This window comes from Gorilla gorilla, chromosome 11 (assembly GCF_029281585.2).
Source record: "Gorilla gorilla gorilla isolate KB3781 chromosome 11, NHGRI_mGorGor1-v2.1_pri, whole genome shotgun sequence".
NCBI classification, from domain to species: Eukaryota; Metazoa; Chordata; class Mammalia; order Primates; family Hominidae; genus Gorilla; species Gorilla gorilla.
The window spans coordinates 68,363,575-68,383,722 of NC_073235.2; the positions used below are offsets into that span (position 1 = coordinate 68,363,575).

The window sequence follows — 20,148 nt, forward strand, 5'->3', positions numbered from 1 at the left end:
TAGCATGGGAAGTCCTGCATCCAGGAAAACCCTTCGCTCCGAGGCAAATCTAGGATGGTTGGTCATGCTACCCAGCACCACATAAGACATTTTTTAATGTAGGTGGTGGTAGTGGGATGCAGATTTACTTTTTTATTTTCCCCCAAGAGGGATATATTTTAGATTATGTGTTTGGAAAGAGAAAAGGGATAAGGAAGCTAAAGTTCATTTTAGGCAAAAGGAAAAAACCCAAGCAAAGACTTGGAAGCATGGTTGTATGTCATTTGGTGTTGCTGGAGTACAAGATCCTTATATTGCATTTATAAAAAATTGCTTTTATATTTGTTTACAAACAGTCCAAAGCAGCCAGTCTACTAAGCCAATTTTTTCGGGAAAAAGGCTGCTGCCAAGCAACAGAAACTTACGTGAAACAAAACCCACAAGACACATGAAGACTTCTTCAAATCTTAGAAAACTATAATGTGTGAGATTCTTCAAATCTTAGAAAACTATAATACTTTTAATGACTTAAAAATATTCACAGTGGAAGAAGTCTGTTTTTTAAAGAAATAAAGTTAGATCATTGTCTCAAAGGGAAAGACTGTGAAATGGGAACAGCTTGAGATAGAATGAATATATTATGTATATTACTTTTAAATGGTAGTTTAGAGAAGAGGAATAAGAGAAAACAGTGTGGAACACAAGGTAGAAATGGCAGGGGAAAAAATGACACAGGCCTGAAGAAAATAAAAGTAGGTTTGGGCAATGTGGGTGGCAAGATGAGCCCATATTTTGGACTCAGAGTGAGTGGAAGAGGTGAGATGGTCAAGCAATTCACAGCATTCTTTTAAATAACATCTGAGTATACTCTGGAATAGACAGGGCAAAAAACAAATGAAATTGCCTGTGGTAGTCCCAAAATTAAATAAATTTAATTTATTTAATTAAAAAACTCAAATAGTAAAAATAATAAAGTGTTGATATTACTGTAAAAAACAGACCATATTTTCTCCTTTCAATTTTTGTGCTCGCTGGGGATATTTTATTTCTAAATACAAACTGATGTTCTCTAAATTCAAACATCTTTTCATTAAAAGCATTACTAGAGGTAGCCTGCAGAGCATATCTAGTTCTTTGAGTTGCCCTGCTTGAAGGATTGCCACCTCTGTGTCTCTGAGGCTCTAACCAGGCAGCTCTGACTGCCTAGGGCATCAGCCTGAGATGAAGGTGGTGGGGTTTAGAAGAACTGAAACACAGCTCTAGGACTTCCTCTGCCATTTCAAACTCTTTTTAGTAACACAGGTAGTAACATACAGTCATGTATTAGTCAAACAGTTCCCACCTCTTTCTTCTTTTTCTCTTTCCTCTCGTCCCTCCATCCCTGCTTCCCTTTCTTCCTTTTCTCCCTCACTCTTCTTTCCATCCAGTATTTGTTGAGTACTAACTAGGCCAGATATTCTTCTAAATTCTGGAAACACAGCAGTGAAGGACAACGTTTCTGGTCACTTGATGCTTCCATTCTATGATTTGTAGTTTTTTGCTTTTGTTTCACAAGGGCTACACAAAACCCAAAAATCCTAAAGCCAAACCCCAAAAACTCAACTGAACAGAAAACAGGATAAAGGGACAGAGAGCGAAAAGTGGTGCTACTTGATGTAGGCCAGTGAGGGAAGGGCATTCTAAGGAAGAAGCAGCACCAGAGCAAAGGCACAAAAGAAAATGAGGCAGCAGCCAGATAGACCTCTGGGAGCAGCATATTCCGGGAAGTAGAAACAGCAAACAAAAAGGCTCAAAGCTGTAACTGGCTTGGGCTTTTGCCTACCTAGTTTCTGTTGTCCCTTTCTTCTTTACTATCAGAATTCTGATTTTATTCTACAGGGTATTAGATTCAGCTAAAAGATAACATTTCTCACCTTCTTTTGCAGCCACGGAGGTGATACTACTAAGGGTTTTTTTGTTTGTTTGTTTGTTTTGTTTTTAATAAAACGATGATTTGCTGGTTGGGAAGCCCTTTTGCCCAGCTCTGCACCCACCTTCCCCACCTGGGCCCTGGAACATCAATGCCCAGCACTGCGGTGGTCATCTTGAACCATGAGGTGATTCTCAGGCAAGTCAGGGTAACGACGTAGAACAAAAAGAGAGAAGGCTCTGGTTTCCTGATGATACTGTGGAACCGCCATACCAGTCCCTACACAGTGTACTTTTCATTTCTTTTACAGAGAGAAAATTAAAAACCGTGATGTTTAGCCTAGAATTTTCAGGGGTATCTCTGCCATTTTCAATGACAGTATTTCTAAATTCTTCATAGGCTAGGGATGGAAACACAGATGAGTTATGACGATGCTGCAATAATCTATGTGGAAGATGGCAATGCCTTAGACCAGGGTGGCAGTAACAGAGGTGGTAAGAAGTGATGGCATTCTAGGTATACTTTGAATGTAGCACTAACAAGGATTTGCTGATAGACTGGAGGTGATATATGAGAGAAAGATGAGACAAAGGTTAACTGTGAGGTCTGGGCCGGCACAACAGTGAGCAGTGATGCCAGTCACTGAGGTGAGAGGTGGGGGTGGAGCAAACTTAGAGGCGAGGGAAAGTTCAGGTGTTCTATTTTGGACATGTTAAGCTTGAGATACTCCTAGACATCTGAGTGGGAATGCAAAGAGGCAGAGGTGTACATGAGTAAGGGCTGCAGATAAGTGTTTAGGACACATCTGCACATACATGGGATATAAAGCCATGCACCTGGACAAAGTCACCTACGGGGTGAATATATAAAAAGAAAGGAGGTTCAGGAACTGAAGCTACAAGTGTTCTAATATTTAAATGTCATACAGAGAAGAGAACTCCAACAAAGGAGACTGAAACAGCAGGCAATGGGGCAAAAGAAGAACTGAGTGAGTTTAGGATCTCAGAGACAAATGAAGAAAGTCTTTCATTGTGGAGGGGGATAAACTGTGCCAAATATGATGACAGGTCAAGTCGGCAGAGAACTGAGAACTGAATCTGATCTGGCAGTATGGGGGTCACCGACCACATTGCAGAAGTGACTTCCCTGGGGTGCAGCAGTGGATGAGACAAAGTGAACACAGCATGTTTGAAAATCCTTCACAGAAAATTTGTTGTCGAGAAGAACTGAGGAAGGGCATAGTAATTGGGAGGGGATGAGAGTTAAGAGTTGATTTTTATTGACTGATTTATTTACAGCAGGAAGATGTCACAGCACAGTTACATGCTGATTAGAAAAAAAATGATAATTCAAGAGAGAGAACTGTAAGAGTGAAGCCCTTTTTTAGGTGAGAAGCTGGCCACAGGCAGGATCACAGGCCTGGGGAGGACAAAGGCTGAGGGGTGGGTAAATTTGGTGACAAAGAATGGACAAGTTCTCTTCCAGGTACAAATATTCTCTTAGTGAAGTAGGTGGCAAGGCTTTTAACTGTGGGCAAGAAACGGGGCAAGGGTGATGGAGGTCTGAGGAGACAGGAGAAAGTGGGAAAAGTAGTTAGAATCAATGAATTCATTCTTGGAATACAGTAGGATTACCAGGTTTGTGCTCATAATTTAAAGTGAGACCAGTCAACAGTGTTGCAATTTCCTTATAGCCATTTCAGCTACTTAAGCCCATGTGTGGAATAAGCAGACAGTCTAATTCAACTAGGGACGGAGTTTGCCCGAGGGCATAACCACTAAACAGAAGAAAAAAGGAGAAAGGGAGGGGTGACTGCACTCAGAAAATACAATCAGTAGGTATTTACCTGGCTTACGTTCTAAAAGCTGCTGTAAATGAAACACTGCTTGTTCATAGTCTTGTTTTCTGAACATGAGATCAGCCATCATCTATAAAGATAAAAGTTGGTTCTAAAAATATTGCCATGTATTTTACACAACATATTCTTCCAATCAAGATTTAGCACTAGAAAAATATAGATGATAAACATGAGGAGGGGGCAGCATTTTATAAAAAGGAGGCATTTAAGATTCAAGCCCACCTTGTGCAGAATAACTTGCAGATCAGTGTAACAGAAGATAATCAAGGATGTGAAACAGATTGCTCTGCTTGCAAAATTGTATTTTTAGCAAAAAATATGTTTCTAGCAATTGTTTTAAAAACAGAAATTTGAAAGGAATTGCACACTCTATGTGCTGTTGTAGAAAAGATACCTCACTGGACCTGACTAAAATAATAATGAGATGATTCAAAAACAAAACAAAATTTAAATCATAACTATTTTGAAAAATTAAAAATGAGCAAGACCTACTGACATTTTTCTTATTATGTGTTTAAAAATGCAGATTTCATATATTTCTTTTTAACCACAATAACTTTAAATAAACCTCACAAAATGTCATCCGTGTAGCTGTCTGCAAAGCTAACAAATATTTTAGCCCACGTAAAAATAAGAAAAAATAAAAAAGTCTATTCAAAACAGACTGTCTTAGACTGATAATATGAAGTTGTTTTTTTTCCCCTGTAACTCCAAAAATTCCACCCAAACTCTTAAATTTGTCCAGCATTCCTAAGTACTTAAAAGTTAGTTCTTAGCAAATTATAGTGTTACCACATGAACTCCACCTGACCAAGCATCCCCTTAGGCATAAATAAAAAATAACTAGACCCCTAAAGGGCATGTAAAAGCCTGACCTAGGTTTATCTTTCTTATAAATAAAATCCTAATGATTCTGGGTCTTTATTGGTAAAATGTAGTAATGTTAGAAAAATGTTATTTCTTCCAAAAGCCAACATGAGCCATGCCTCATCATCTAGTAGTAGTTCCATGGGGTAAAATTTAAAACTTATAAAACACAAGTGCTTTTATTGTACTGAAGTTCCTTGGACTGACCATGGTAGCAGCTTCATTATCCTGGTCACTCTGAAGCAGTAGAGCACACTGCCGCAGGCAGGAATCAGGGTCATCTTGTGCCAGGTATAATCGTGCCAGTTCCAACATAATCTGTAGAGCAAAGGGCTAGATTCATCAGACACTGTATAGAATAAAAAGTCAATGAGGAAAATACGTGGGTACAGATTAAACTTTAGTTGACCAAAAGTCATTGCAATAAAAATGCCAAGTATAATAGACAAAAAAAAAAAAAAAAACAACAACAACAGTATGTATACCCATCTCTATTTTCTCTTACACTAGAAAAAAAAACCAGAGAAACAGGTAGTAACTCACTTCAAAAGTAGAGAGACATAATGCATTGTGAAAAGAACACTGGTCTTAAAACCAGGAGACTGGATTATAGTCCCATAACGGGGCCAAGTCAGGTCCCTTCTACCTCCCTTAACCTGCTTTCTCATTTGTAAAATAAAAAGCTTCAAGCAGATAATCTCTAAGGTATGCCTCAGATTTAAAAGTAGGATTCCAACTCCTTTAGCCACCACTGAAAAAGGTATCTGTTTGGTTATGCCTTGCTAAAGGTTGTTTTTGCCCTTTATCTGAAAAAATTATATTAATAAAAATGTTCAAACTAGTTATTAAATTCTAGAGGATAGTTGTCTTTTGTACATGATCACTTACTTAAGTGTTTAGCCATTAATTATTTTCAAAAATTAATAATCTCTCCAAATCCTCTCAGATCTTGACAGAGTAAAAACTTTTTATATAATCAGTCATGTATGTAAATGTGCTACACCAAAATTATCTTTACATTTATTCTCCCACTGTGCTATATGAGGTCATAGATTGAGCCTAGCCATTTTTGCATCCTTAGTACTAAACACCAATTGAAATACAGAGTGTACAACAGCTGTTTAGTAAAAGGAACTGAATTACCTAAATCCAGGTATTTGTGATTGAGAAATTATTTTAAATTATTTTAAAATTAATTTATTTTGATAAATTAAACTAAATTGATACAATAAATTTGAAAATTATTTAAATTATTTTGATAATTAAAAACATAAATATTAAAACAATTTGCAGGTTGCTTTATATTACGTGTTCCATTATAGTTTTTAAATAATTGTAATGTTCTTTTTTCTTTTCTTTTTTTTTTTTGAGACAGGGTATTGCTTTGTTACCCAGGCTGTAGTACAGTGGCATCATCATGGTTAACTGCAGCCTTGACCTTCTGGGCTCAGGTGATCCTCCTGCCTCAGCACCCCGAGGAGCTGGGACTACAGGTATATGCCACCATGCCTGGCTAATTTTTGTATTTTTTAGTAGACTGGGGTTTACCCATGCTGCCTAGGCTGGTCTTGAACTTCTGGACTCAAGTGATCTGCCTGCCTTGGCCTCTCAAAGTGCTGGGATTACAGGTATGAGCCACTGCATCCAGCCTTAAACTCTAATATTCTTAATGTAAGGCATCATGTAAGATTTTGAAAGTTTTTGAGGAATAATATTAATCTTTTAACTTGTATTTTTGTTACATTTCTTTTAAAATCTTGTTTCTATTTTTTTATTTTATTTTTTGAGATGGAGTCCCGCTCTGTTGCCCAGGCTGGAGTGCAGTGGCGCGATCTTGGGTCACTGCAACCTCTCCGCCTCCCAGGTTCAAGCAATTCTCCTGCCTCAGCCTCCCAAGTAGCTGGGATTACAGGAGGCGCCCCCCCACCACGCTGGCTAATTTTTGTATTTTCAGTAAAGACAAGGTTTCCCCATGTTGGTCAGGCTGGTCTCAAACTCCTGACCTCAGATGATCCACATGCCTTGGCCTCCCAAAGGGCTGGGATTATAGGCATCAGCCACTGCACCCTGCCTACATCTTCTTTTAAAATAAGCTGGTAAAAATTTTACATCTGAGGAAATTGGAAGACATCTGGAATAAAAGGTATTTAAAATTTTATAAAGGTACTGACCTTACTATCCGTTTCGCAGTGAACCAGAGCCTCTCTATAAAACTTAATTGCTTTTTCATAGTCTCGCTGAGCAACAGAATGTTTTGCAATCTCTGCACAAATTTCAGCTGCTAAATGTTTCTGTGCAGGAACTGCATCTGGCTGTTCCATCTGAACACGTTTTAGTACCCGAGCTTGTAATTCTCGAGCCTAGAAAAAATCAGCATAAAAGGGAATTAAAAAAAAAAAAAGGAAATTAAATTCTCCATAACTCACACACAGCATAATTTTACAGATTTATTTAAACATTATGAACCCTTGATCTAACAAAGCCTGATCCAAAGAAAATGTCTTATTGAGATCTCAAGCATGCACTTGTTTGCAAATGAGCCAGCACACATGTATCTTTCCAACAAAAAACTTATGGAATTACTGAGTCTTTTCCCACTGTTACAACATGTGTATAGGAAGTTCACTAAGGAGGAAATACAACCGTGAAACAAATACAAAGAGGTGGGGCCTTCCTCAGAGTAAGAATGTAGAGTAGATTGTTATATTGGAAGAATATCAGCCTTTCCACCCATCCATCTGGTTTCTGGAACATTGAGATCTTCCTTTAATAAATGGTAAGAACTCACACGTTTTAGGTCTTCAAAAATAAAATTTATGTTTTAGCTACACATAATGATTCACTAGTGAATGCATTCATTTAACAAATAGTAAATGCCTACCACATGCAATATATTATGCTACACACAAGACACCCTTCTGGGGAGTCTTGTCAAAATGTTAGCTAACAATTGCTTTGAAACAGGTTTTCTTTTTTTTTTCTCAAGCCAGAGGTTTAGACAGTCATAACAGCATTCTTTTGCAAATGAAAGAAAAATATAAGTATACAGCATGTGGTTAACATTAATACTGTCTCATGAAATTTTTATTTTGGTTATATTAATATGTGTTTCAGTATGTCAGTATATGTACCTCTGTGTGTTCTGGATTATACACATGCATACATCTGTTCATGTTTTTGCATAGCTATACACATATATACACATTCATGCATGTGCTCCTAGTAAAAAACCTGAAAACAATTGGTTTAGATAGGATGATCTCTGTCTTGCAGGAAGGCATCCTTGCATCCCTGAATTCTTGTACCTCTACACATCAAGATGTTGTCCTCTGACATCACTTAGCCATTAGGAAAGTAGAAAGCAGGGAAAGACCCTGGGGCCCATCCCTAGCACCTCAGGGGTAAGGGTACCATCCCAAGGACACAAGTTTCCAGGCAGCAGCCTCCAAGAATTTTGTTAGAGATGTCCCATCACTTATGGCCCTACACTGTTTTACATCTGGACTCTGGATTGCAAGTGTAAGAAAGAAAGTGAAAATGAAAGAGAAAGTGGAACAAATATTGGCAACAGAGCCCCCAGAGGACAGTTGTCCCTTTTCCAACAAGTTAAGTGGAAAATGCTGTTGCCATGGGAGTACATAATAGAAAATCTAACTCAGTCTTGGAAGTCAGGTAAGAATTAAAGAATGGTTAGTAGTTACACCCTGGTGAGTTGGGGAAAAACAGATGGGATGAAGAGATGGAATGGCTCATAGGCATTAGGAATCACATGTGAAGGAAAGAGAATGAGGGATACACTGCCTGATCAAATAATTAGAAGAAAAAATGGCTGGAAAGATATTGAGAATATACAACAGGTAAGCCTGTTAAATAATCTACATTTTATCCTAGAGCCCATGGGAAGCTACTATGCCACGTTTATAGGCATTGGCATGACAGGATCAGGTTGCCTTTGGGAACCATCACCCTGGTGTCACTGTGAAGAACTGACTAGAGGGAAATGAGACTGGGATCAATCAGGAGGCTACTTCAGGACCGTAAGCAAGAAATAACGATGGAGTCAGCTAAAAGATGACAGAGAGGGCTACGGAAATGCGGAGTTATTGGAAAAGTCTGAAATGTTTAGAAAGCAAAATTCCTAAGACTTGAGATTTCCCTAAATTTACCATTTCCGTCATTGCCAAAAATGTTTAGCAACTTTGCAAAAACACTATGACAGAACCCCTAAGTTACATAATGTGGAGAATTAAGCTCAATAAATGGTTGCTGAATAAATGAACAGAAAATATGAAAAACTTTGACTCCACTTATAGGTTTCTGTTTGAATTGCATCTTAAGATTTGTCTCTGTCATTCAGAATATACAGCATGTCATTAGTGGGAAGAATGTTATAATTCTTCAAACCTTATTAAAGATGAATAATCCCTGGGATCTAACATATAAACTCAAAATTGATTACAGTTTGGGGTGCTGGCATTGTCTAGCCATGGCATGCTGTTTTTTGATGTTGCTTCATATGTCTGCTTTTATAACACAGGGGCTCATGGGACCATGGTGACTGGGACTAATGATATTCATAAAGGAGTGAACTAAGCTAAATTTATTTCTAAAATGTTTTAAAAGTCTACCTTTACCAAAGATTACACTTTCCTTGTAGCTTCTGGTAACTAACCTAGGGCTGGGTGCAATTCTCTATCATGTGATTCAGAAAATAAGAGCTAAAATGTACCAATAATTAAGGATATTAATATTGTTTAAGATTACATATTTTAATGATATCATAAACTTAGATAGATATCACAGAAATCTAATAATCCAAGCTCAATTCATTCACAATTAGAACAAAAAATTTTGGGTCTACTGAAACTTGGGTATGCACGCACATTGCATGCACACACACGTGCACACACACATACACACACCCCTGTCAGTTAAATCTCAAAACCAAAACACTACAAATTAATTGCAGAATGCAGAACTCTTCTGGGTACACAGGAATCTAGTCAAAAGGTGACTAGTATAGTATCCTGGAAAGCACAAAGGGTTAGGACTGAGGCATCTGCATTCCACTTCAAACTCTTCTAGTAACCAGCTGTATAATCTTGGACAAACACTCTCTATGGGAAAATAAGCACAGTAATACATAAACTGTTTGCTTACCTCACAGACCTGTTGCTTCCAACATATCACAGGAGCTTACAGACACAGAATAAACAGAATGAGATAAAAATAATGGGGGTCCTTTTTAAAAAATATAAAGTATTAAGAAGGTAAGTGATGATTTCACTTTTATATCCAGAAACTAGACAACTGCAAAACAAACCAATATTATGGATCCTATCTGGGGAACAGTAAAGTGCCTCCAGGGAACTTGGGAAGTAAGATCATCCCTCTCAGAAGTAAGCTGCAAAATCAACACATAACAGATAGGGCAGATAGGCAAAATCGCTTAAATGAGATGGAGAACCTAGAAGATTTCTCTAAAAATCTTCCAGTGTCTGATACTGAAATAAAATACATCACATTGTGTTCCCTATAAACAAAGTTTCAAACAACTAATTTAAAATGCATGACAACAATAATAGAAAAGGCAAAGATAGAATAATAGAATTTGGATAAGAAGAAATGTGTGTTGTAGCTAACACTGAAAAATAATAAAAGGAGGTATAAATAACACAATAGAGGGGAAAGTGGAATAAGAATAATTTAACTCAGATGAAAGTCCAGAAAATTTAGAAAAAAACAGATTGTAAGATGGCAAATCCAAATCCAAATATAATTCATAATTATATTAAATGTTAAAAAAACTATAATAGATTTAGATTGTCAAGAAAAAAATTGTATGCTGACAGATCTTAAACATAAGGACACGTAAAATTGAAAGTAAAAGAATGCAGGAGATATACCATGCAAGTACTAAAAGGAAACTGGAGTTAGCTATATTAACACAAGACAAAGGAGATTTTAAAGCAAGAAGCATTACTAGAAATGAAGAAGGCCATTTTATTATTTTAAATAACTTAATTCACCAGGAAGATATTGTCATTCTAAATCTGGATCATTCAATAATGTATCTTCTAAATAAATGAAGCAAAAATACATAGAACTAAATGGAAAAAAAAGAAATCCACAATTACACTGAAAGACTTTAACACCCCTCTCATACAAATAGACCAAAACCAAGCAAACAAACAAATAACGACCAAACACTAAGAACAGGGAAGATGTACAGAAATCAGTCAACAAACCTGACCTAATTGACATACGGTTGAACTAAGTATTTATTAGGTTGGTGCAAAAGTAATTGTGGTTACAGTAATGTTAGAAACACATTATTTCAAGTCCACATGGAACCTTTACCAAAATTGATTATAATGTAGGATGTAAAGCAAGCTTCAACAAATTGCAAAGGATTGAATCATTCAAAGTATGTCTTGGCACAGCAGAAGTGTACTAGAAGTCAGTATCAAAAAGATAACAAGCAAATCAGAACTCCATAAAAATTCAATGTTACACTTTTAAATAACCCACCGGTCCAAGAAGCAATCAAAGTGAAAATGAGGAAATGTTTTACACTAAATAATAATAAACTTGTGGAATGCTGATAAACCAGTGTTGAGAGAGAAATTTACTGCTTCAAATGAATAGGAAAATAACAAAAGCTCAAAATCCATTACCTAACATACTGTTTCAAGAGGCTAAAAAAAAAAAAAAAAAAATCAGTAAACCAAACCCAAAGAGTGTAGAATAAATTAATTATGAGGTTAAAACATTTAATGAAGCCAGAAAAGGCAAAAGTTGACCCTTTGAAAATATTAATAAGATAACCCCTAGCATAACTGATTATTAAAGAAGAAAAAATTACTAATATCAGGTTTGTAAAAGGGACCTTTTTCACTGCATTTGTAGACATTCAAAAGAAAAGATATAATAAACAAGTTTATGTTAATAAATTTAACAATAAACTGAGTACTTAAAAAATTCCAAATTGATATAAGAAACAATTTGAAAATGATCAGTCTGAAATCTATTAAAAACTTTCCTTCAAAGAGGTCTCAAGGTCTGCAACACTGAATTATTCCAAACATCAAAGAATTAGCAGCCGGGTGCGGTGGCTCACGCCTGTAATCCCAGCACGTTGGAAGGCCGTGGCAGGGGGAATCACCTGAGGTCAGGAGTTTGAGACCAGCCTGACCAACATGGTGAAACCCTGTCTCTGCTAAAAATACGAAAAACACAAAAATTAGCTGGGCATGGTGGTGAGCATCTGTAATCCCAGCAACTCAGGAGGCTGAGACAACAGAATCGCTTCAACCTGGGAGGCAGAGGTTGCAGTGAGCTGAGATCACGCCATTACACTCCAGCCTGGGCAACAAGAGCAAAACTCCGTCTCAAAAAAAAAAAAAAGAAAAGAAAAAAAGAATTAGCATCAATTTGTTGAACACAGATGCAGAAATCCTGAACAAAATATTATAAAACATCTTTAAATTCCAGCAATATCTTTTTAAAAATTATATCAAAGTGACATTTATTTCAGAGATATAAGGTGTTTTAACATTTGAAAATAAATCAATTTAATATACCACATTTGAAAAGGAAAACAGGAGGAAAGACATATGATCATCTTGATAGATGCAGATAGTATATTTGATAATAATTCAAGTCACTTATAAAGAAGTTGTTAGCAAATCAGAAACTGAATCATCATTAAAAAAACATCAACCACTTGGGAACATACCTAAGGAAATCTGTGTAAAACCTCTACACTGAGAACCACAAAATATTAAGAGAAAAAAGAAGATCTAAATAAATGGAGGAAGAAAGCACTAAGTTCAAATCCTGATTATGACACTATTCATATGACTTCACACAAGTTATTCAGTCAAGTCTCCTCAGCTATAAAATGGGATTAAAAAATTCCAACCTTCCCAAATTGTTGTAATAGTAGTAATAGTATATTTAAAATGTATAATTCATAAGCATTCAATAAGTATTTTGATTTTGACATATTTTCTGTAGCTGTTTGGCCAAAAGAGATTGCTTTCCTCTTATACATGGCATATTTCCTTCTGCATCCATCTCCTACCTCATGACCACACTCACAGACAAATGTGTTTACCTGTTGTAATGCAGTGATCGCATCACCAAGTCTTTCCATTTTACTATAAACTTTTGCTAGAAGAACTTGACAACGTCCATCCTCCATGAGAGCTGACAGTTCATTTACTATGAAAGAATGAAATGTAATGCAAAAAATTATTCATCTTAAATAAATGTTTATATTTTTCCAGAATTTTTAAAACTGGTCTCTAGAAAAAATGATTTTGAAAAATAGTGAATATGGTTAAAATTTTCTCTATCAGTTGCCTGAAGAATGGCCAAATTAAAAAAAAAAGAAAAGATTTAGGATAAAAACTGGCTGGATGAAAAGTTAAAGAACTGGTTAACAACTAGAGGCTTTTCTTAGACATATATTAGGAGATAACAATTTAACACCACAATAATTTCCATTTTTATTCTTAAGTGTATAAAAATTTGTTTACTTAAGTCATTAGAAGATAGAGTAGTTGCTATATGCAATTAAGAAGATAACTGCTCTTTTAAAAATCATAGATATTTGATAAGCAATAAAGTACAGTTGTTAAGAGCACTGACTTTGATGTTGAACAGTCTGGTTTCAAATCTAGGCTTTACCACTTACTAGCCCTTTAATTTTGAGCAAGGTACTTAACCATTCTGTAATTCCCTCTCATCTGTAAAATAGGAAAAATGATAGTAACTACCTCACAGGGTGGATGCAAGATTTTAAAACCTAATAAGTTACTAAATAAGTTAAAATATGCAAAGTAGTGAAAACAAACTCTGGTACGTGGTAAGTTCTATTTAAATATTTGGTTAATGCCAAATGTTTTGTGTCTAAGAACAATAAAAGAACCCTAGATAATTAACAAAAATGTTTCCTCCACCATTTGTCAAGTGCACAGTTCATGACACGCCATGCCATTTTACCAACTAGGTAGTCCTGGACACATCAATAAAACTGAGTTTCAGATTGCAAAATTTAAAATGGGTATGATTATATTTGCCTCAAAGATTAATATGAGTCCTGATGAGATAATGTATGAAACGTATATGAAGGCATCTAAGTATGTCATGGGTATGCTCAGCAAATATTAAATGAAAGCATTTATGTTACATAAATATAATATACGCATTGTAACTAAAACATATGATACTTGAATGTCTCTCCCCCTACAAACTTTTCAAAATGTATATCCACATTTAGGCCTTTCAAGTGTTTCAAAAGAAGATCTGACAAATCCATGCATATATTTTTATGGAACTAATAACACTTCATACAATAAATACATTTATAATTAGAAGAATTTAAGCACCAATGTCATTAAAGCTAAACCAAAAGATCATTTTGAAAATATCAGAAAACTTACAATGGGCTTCTCTCATCATGTGTTCAAATGTATTTTAAAGCTACACTAAACATGTTGTTGGCAAAAGAAAAGAAACATACACAATGGAATAAAACAAAGATTCCTATAATCAGAGTAATGTGTATGAAGGAGTTTATTATAAAATAAAGGAGCCAGTTCCATAAATGGCATGAAAATAAAATTGGCTATCCATTTTGGAAACTATATAGTAAAACTTGTATGTGGAATAAAGTACATGGATTAAAGTTCTCAATATAAAAATGAAAACAATATAAATGACAAAAATATATGGAAATACTTTCATAACGTTAGGATTAGGGAAGGTCTTTTAGAGAGTGACAAGAAATTCAGAAGCCAAAAAAAGACATGAAAAGCAGATATATGACCATTAAATATTCTACTTGATCAAAGATACAATAAACAAATCTGATGAAGAAAAGACAGCCCGGGAGAAAATATCTACAACATGAACATTAGGTAAAGGATTAAAGACAAAGAATATAAATTAAAAATTCCTAGAAGAAAATAAGATATATAAACAAAATAATACCTAACCTTATCACTCATCAAAGAAATGTAAATTAAAATGTTTATTTTTCATGACTAACACGACATAATGTCAGGAAGTTTTTAGCCTTAAGAAAGAACAATGGGGCAAGATTCAATTCTAGGAAGTACAGAGAGGTATATGTATATAAACAAGGATTTTATCTCAGTACTGCTTCCAACTATTTCCCAAGCTAAATGTCTATTCCAATATGAGACTCATCAAATCAATTATGATATTAACATACAGTGGAATACTCTACATATGCTAAAAAATAAAGAAGAGCTATATTTCTAACAAGGAAAGAAGTTATTAAATGAAAAATGCATACTGCAGAATTATAGGTGTACTATAATCCATTTAGATAGTAAAAAGTGGTAGGTATAATAATTGTGTATATATGAGAGAAAAAGATGGGGGCAGGGAGACTGAATATCATGATACACAAGTTGTTAAATATGGTTTTCTCTGGAGAGTGGGAGAGGACACAACTTTTATTCACTTCTGTAATCTTTAAATTCTGGCAATGGCCAACCACTAGATTTTATTTAAAAATAAAGATCTTAGGCCAGGCGCGGTGGCTCACGCCTGTAATCCCAGCACTTTGGGAGGCCGAGGCAGGCAGATCACAAGGTCAGGAGATCGAGACTGTCCTGGCTAACATGGTGAAAACTCGTCTCTACTAAAAATACAAAAAATTAGCCGGGCGTGGTGGCAGGCGCCTGTAGTCCCAGCTACTAGGGAGGCTGAGGCAGGAGAATGGTGTGAGTTCGGGCAGCGGAGCTTGCAGTGAGCTGAGATCGTGCCATCGCACTCCAGCCTGGGCAACAGAGTGAGACTCTGTCTCAAAAAAAAAAAAAAAAGATCTTAAAAAAGTAAATTTTTACAAACTTGAAAGAAGGTAATTTGATAGTACCCAAACAAATTTTACATGCACAAAATCTTCAGCTCAGCACCCTACTCTAAGAAATATATGCAAATGTACACTAAGGAATGATACAGTGATATTCATTGGAACATGGATTATAATATCAAAATAATGGAAAGCAAACTAAACATCCAATAATTTCAAGAAAAGTAATTTATTGGTGTTATGGAACATTATGATGCCTGTAGATAGAATAATATGAATAAAATTACCTAGAAGAAAATAAGATATATAAACAAAATAATACCTAACTTTATCACTCATCAAAGAAATGCAAATTAAATGCATGATGTACTGACATCAAACTATCTGGGACACGTATGTGGAAAAAATTGCAGAAAAGGAAGACTAACAGTTTCGCACAGGAAAATCACATTACACTTATATATACACACACATATATAGAATATATATTAAATTATAAGCCACTAGGGAGATAATTTGAGAACAAGGCAAATGGAATTCATAGGAGAAACAGATGACTTATGCATTATATTCTTTCATAGAGCTTGAATTTTAAAAAAGAAGCATGCTACTTTTTAAAAAAGTAAAGATTACAAAAATGCTAATGTGTTTAAATATGAGATAGCTGTAATTTAAAGATAACTATATTATTTTGGAAAGTAAGCTATATTTCTATAACACAATTAACTGTTTCATAAATCTGCTACTAGATTTCAAAATATCACATTTTAGTAGAGTGGCATTCTGATAAAAGAAAAAATACGCATGTATTTATATAACCAACCACAAATAAAATATTGAGAATACGAATACATATTTATGCAATATAAAAATAAAATGGATCAGAGTTATCAGACTTTTTTCAAACCAGAAAGACTTTCATACCAGGTTCATGAGCCAGAGCATGTTGAAGAACTTTTTCTGCTTTGTCATACCATTTCAACTTTAATAAGAGCTCAGCCAGGTCATAGCAAAGATAATTCTTTTGTCCAGTTTTCAGAGCAGCTTCATAGTAAGTGATTGCCTAAACAAAATTCATTCCATTTAAGGGAACAAGGCAATGAGAATGGCATTCAAGCAGAGCTATTTAACACATTACAGACTTAAAGCATTGGTATAACTAGAAATAACCAGGAAGAATTGTAGGCATACACCTGCCTGTCAATTAAGTATGCCATACTTCTCAGAGAATAGATCATCACATGAAACAACTAACATTTCTTTTTTTTTTTTTTTTTTTTTTTTGAGTCACAGTCTCACTCCATCACCCAGGCTGGAGTGCAGTGATGCAATCTCAGCTCACTGCAACCTCTGCCTCCCAAGTTCAAGCAATTCTCCTGCCTCAGCCTCCCAAGTAGCTGGGATTACAGGAGCCCACCACCATGCCCAGCTAATTTTTTGTATTTTTTCGTAGAGATGGGGTTTCACCATGTTGGCCAGGCTGGTTTCAAACTCCTGAACTCAAGTGATCCACCCGTCTTGGCCTCCCAAAGTGTTAGGATTACAGGCGTGAGCCACCACACCTGGCCAAGAACTAACATTTCTTATGACGAGTAGATAAAGAACGGTACTTGGCAAAGAATATTTTTTACAGGTTTTATGAGGCCAGTGAACCTTATCAAAGGCATACATTTTGCTAGCTGTTGTACATATGGTCAACAATTACCAGGAATAGGGCAAGAATATAACAGTTCAAGAAAAATCTGTTTCCCTTACTGGAAAAAAAAATGAACTCAAAACACATAGCTTGCAAAAATTGGTGCAACAGAAAGAACATTTATCATGTTTTGTTACATAATGAAAGAGGTGTAAGAATAGCAACTTTAAGGTAATTGATTTGGTAGCAAGGATTCTAGCTGCAAGATGAAGCAAGGTCTAGGGTCCAAATAATCATCACGAAATGAAGCAATGAAGAATCTGATAAATCTAAGAAGGCCTTTAACACAAATCCCAGTTCATAAATACAGATTTGGAGTTTACAACCATTAAAGATGCAAATGGTGCTCGCTGAAGCTTCTCGAGGACAGGGTGTGATAAATTTGATGCAATAGACATATTTCAAACAATAAAGTACTTACCATTGAGTAGTTATGAGTTTTGATAAGTGCTTTGCCCATTTTGCTTGCCAATGTTCCATCTTTCGGGTTCTGATTTAATGCTTGCTCATATGCTACTATGGCTTCTTCAGGCTAATATTGCCAGACACAAAAAATAAGCAATAAAAAATAGCATAACTGGGTCCCATTAAAGGGCAACAGTTCTATAATTAATCTCTACATTTGGAATATTACATAAGACTTGGCGTATATTAAAGCACAGGAACTTTAAGAATTTCAAAAAGGTGATAAATGAGAAAAGCAGGTATGGGTAGGTATAATTTATTAGGATAATTCTACCCATATTAACTGTGCTCTTGTCTATATAAATAACAATATGTGGACTAAGAGACACCATCTTGACTTTTCATTTCCAGAAGTCATTAAACTGCCAGTTATAGAGGGCTGAAGGATTGGTTCCCTTTGAAGAAAACACCACCTTAGTCTGTAGCTCCCTTGCTCCCTTTATCCTTCTGTATAAAGAAGAAGACTCCTAACATACCTCTGGTATCAACTCTACCTTTTTTTTTTTTTTCTGAGATGGAGTTTTGCTCTGTCACCCAGGCTGGAGTGCAGTGGCGCAATCTTGGCTCACTGCAAACTCCACCTCCCAGGTTCAAGTAATTCTCCTGCCTCAGCCTTCCCAATAGCTGGGACTACAGGCAGGGCTAATTTTTTGTATTTTTTGCAGAGACGGGGTTTCACCATGTTGGCCAGGCTGGTCTTGAACTCTTGATCTCAAGTGATCCACCAGCCTTGGCCTCCCAAAGTGCTGGGATTACAGGCATGAACCACCGTGCCTGGCCTCATCTCTATTTCAAATAACAATAGTGCTGAATTACTGGATCTCAACTTTAAAAATAAAATCAATTTTTAAAAATTGATATCTCCCTTTTATTTTATTTATCCTTTAAAATGGATATCTCCCTTTTACTGTGATGGCTGGATCTTCAAATATTAAAGATTATTTTAAAAAACATTCCTTTTAATAGGAAGTTGTACTCATCACAAATAATTTTTTAAAAATGCAGTTCAGTAACATCAGAAATTTTACCTCTAGAATATTCATGTATGCATCACCAAGGAGAAGAAAAGACCGAGGGTTAGCCATTCTTTCAGCAATTTCTCTGGAAATCAGACCAACATTACTTAGCATATTGAATACAGATATCTTCTTCCAAAAATAAAATAAAATAAAAAATAAGCTCCCTTATTTTAGTTAGCCAGTAGCCTTCAGAGTATCTCTATACACCCAACAGTGTAATATTATAAAAACCTCATGCATACCCACACCCAAATTGTTTATGCTAGATCAGCTATTTTTGTCACTGAATCTTTCCATTTTCTGAAATGCAGGTAACTGAGTTCAGATAGATAGTAAATATCTAGGTTCTCCTTATTTGGACCTACACATTTTGCTATGTTTACTTCTGAAATGATGTGGGAGTGAAGGTACCAAAAAAATGATGGGAGAATAAAATTTTACTGTCCTCCTATGCATCTTGAGCTCTGATACTCATGGCATAAATTATATGCTGAAATAAATTACCTTAAAAAAATACAAAATCTTCTATTTCAGTATTTGTTGCTTACATTTGACCTGAAAATGTAGACTACTAAAGGTCAAATTACCAAAGTTATTGAAATAATAATGTGGTGTTAAGTCTTTCATCTAACCGGTCCAAAAACTCTTGAGAATTATTATCCCAGTTTTACAGATGATGTTAAGAGTTGCAGCTGATGTGTCAGATCTTCCTGAAACAAAACCTATACTTTTAACTATTACATTATAGTACATCAAAAATAAATCAACCCTATTTTGAATTATTTTCATATCATTAGAGATGACAGTGATAATCTTCTGGAAATACCTTAGAAAATACAATCTAGGAACTCCAGTCCATCTGTCTAAACATGCGGTGCTGCTCAGTTTCTCTGAATCACTCAGCGCTTAAAAGAATCTGAGCAGCTTTTTGAGTTTGATATAATATAGATGAGCCAATACTGAATTACTTCATCAACAGTTTACTATGATCTCAAGAGCTAAAAACGTTAATTTTCTCTTACATAGAGTGTATGCTTCTATGTTTACCCTTCTGTTTGGGGAGAAGAGGAAGAGCAATCTGTGTGTGTGTGTGTGTGTGTGTGTGTGTGTGTGTGTGTGTTGTGTGTGTGTGTGTGTGCGTGTGCGCGTGTGTGTTGTGTATCCCAACAACTCATAAGGGCATCAGTGTGACATACTTTTAAGGTCATGCTCTTTCACCAAGAAATATCTGTAATCCACACGTTAGCATGGTACATACTAAAATAACTTTTTTTTTCCTACAACCACTATATCGACTAATAAATACGCCTGCCTATCCCCTATATTACTGTTACATTACATGATGCTCTTAAGTTATGAGAACACAGGGTACAATCTCCCTTCTCAAACAGGAAGATCTAGGGTCTAAAAATAATATTTGATAAGGAGAGCTGAGAAACTACAGCAAGCCAGTTTGAAGGAATCATAATTATGTTTTAGGGAGAGCAAACAACTTGGTTAGAGTGA

At 35.6% G+C, this 20,148-nt stretch overlaps 1 protein-coding gene across 4 annotated transcripts in view; it reads right to left on the reverse strand.

Annotated features, from left to right (window-relative positions):
* Positions 1-20,148, reverse strand: part of TTC21B (tetratricopeptide repeat domain 21B) — a 79,898-nt gene that overhangs the window by 20,958 nt on the left and 38,792 nt on the right. For 3 of the 4 annotated variants that reach the window (XM_004032725.4, XM_063694955.1, XM_055380253.2), the window contains exons 16-22: positions 18,652-18,724; positions 17,580-17,690; positions 16,387-16,525; positions 12,733-12,839; positions 6,785-6,973; positions 4,821-4,931; positions 3,735-3,816 (exon numbers count right to left, since the gene is read on the reverse strand). In XM_004032725.4, coding sequence (XP_004032773.2) covers positions 3,735-3,816; positions 4,821-4,931; positions 6,785-6,973; positions 12,733-12,839; positions 16,387-16,525; positions 17,580-17,690; positions 18,652-18,724 — 812 coding nt within the window. Of the gene's footprint in view, positions 1-1,321; positions 1,448-3,734; positions 3,817-4,820; positions 4,932-6,784; positions 6,974-12,732; positions 12,840-16,386; positions 16,526-17,579; positions 17,691-18,651; positions 18,725-20,148 lie in introns of all 4 variants that reach the window. The other variant, XM_055380250.2, reaches the window with a different exon arrangement.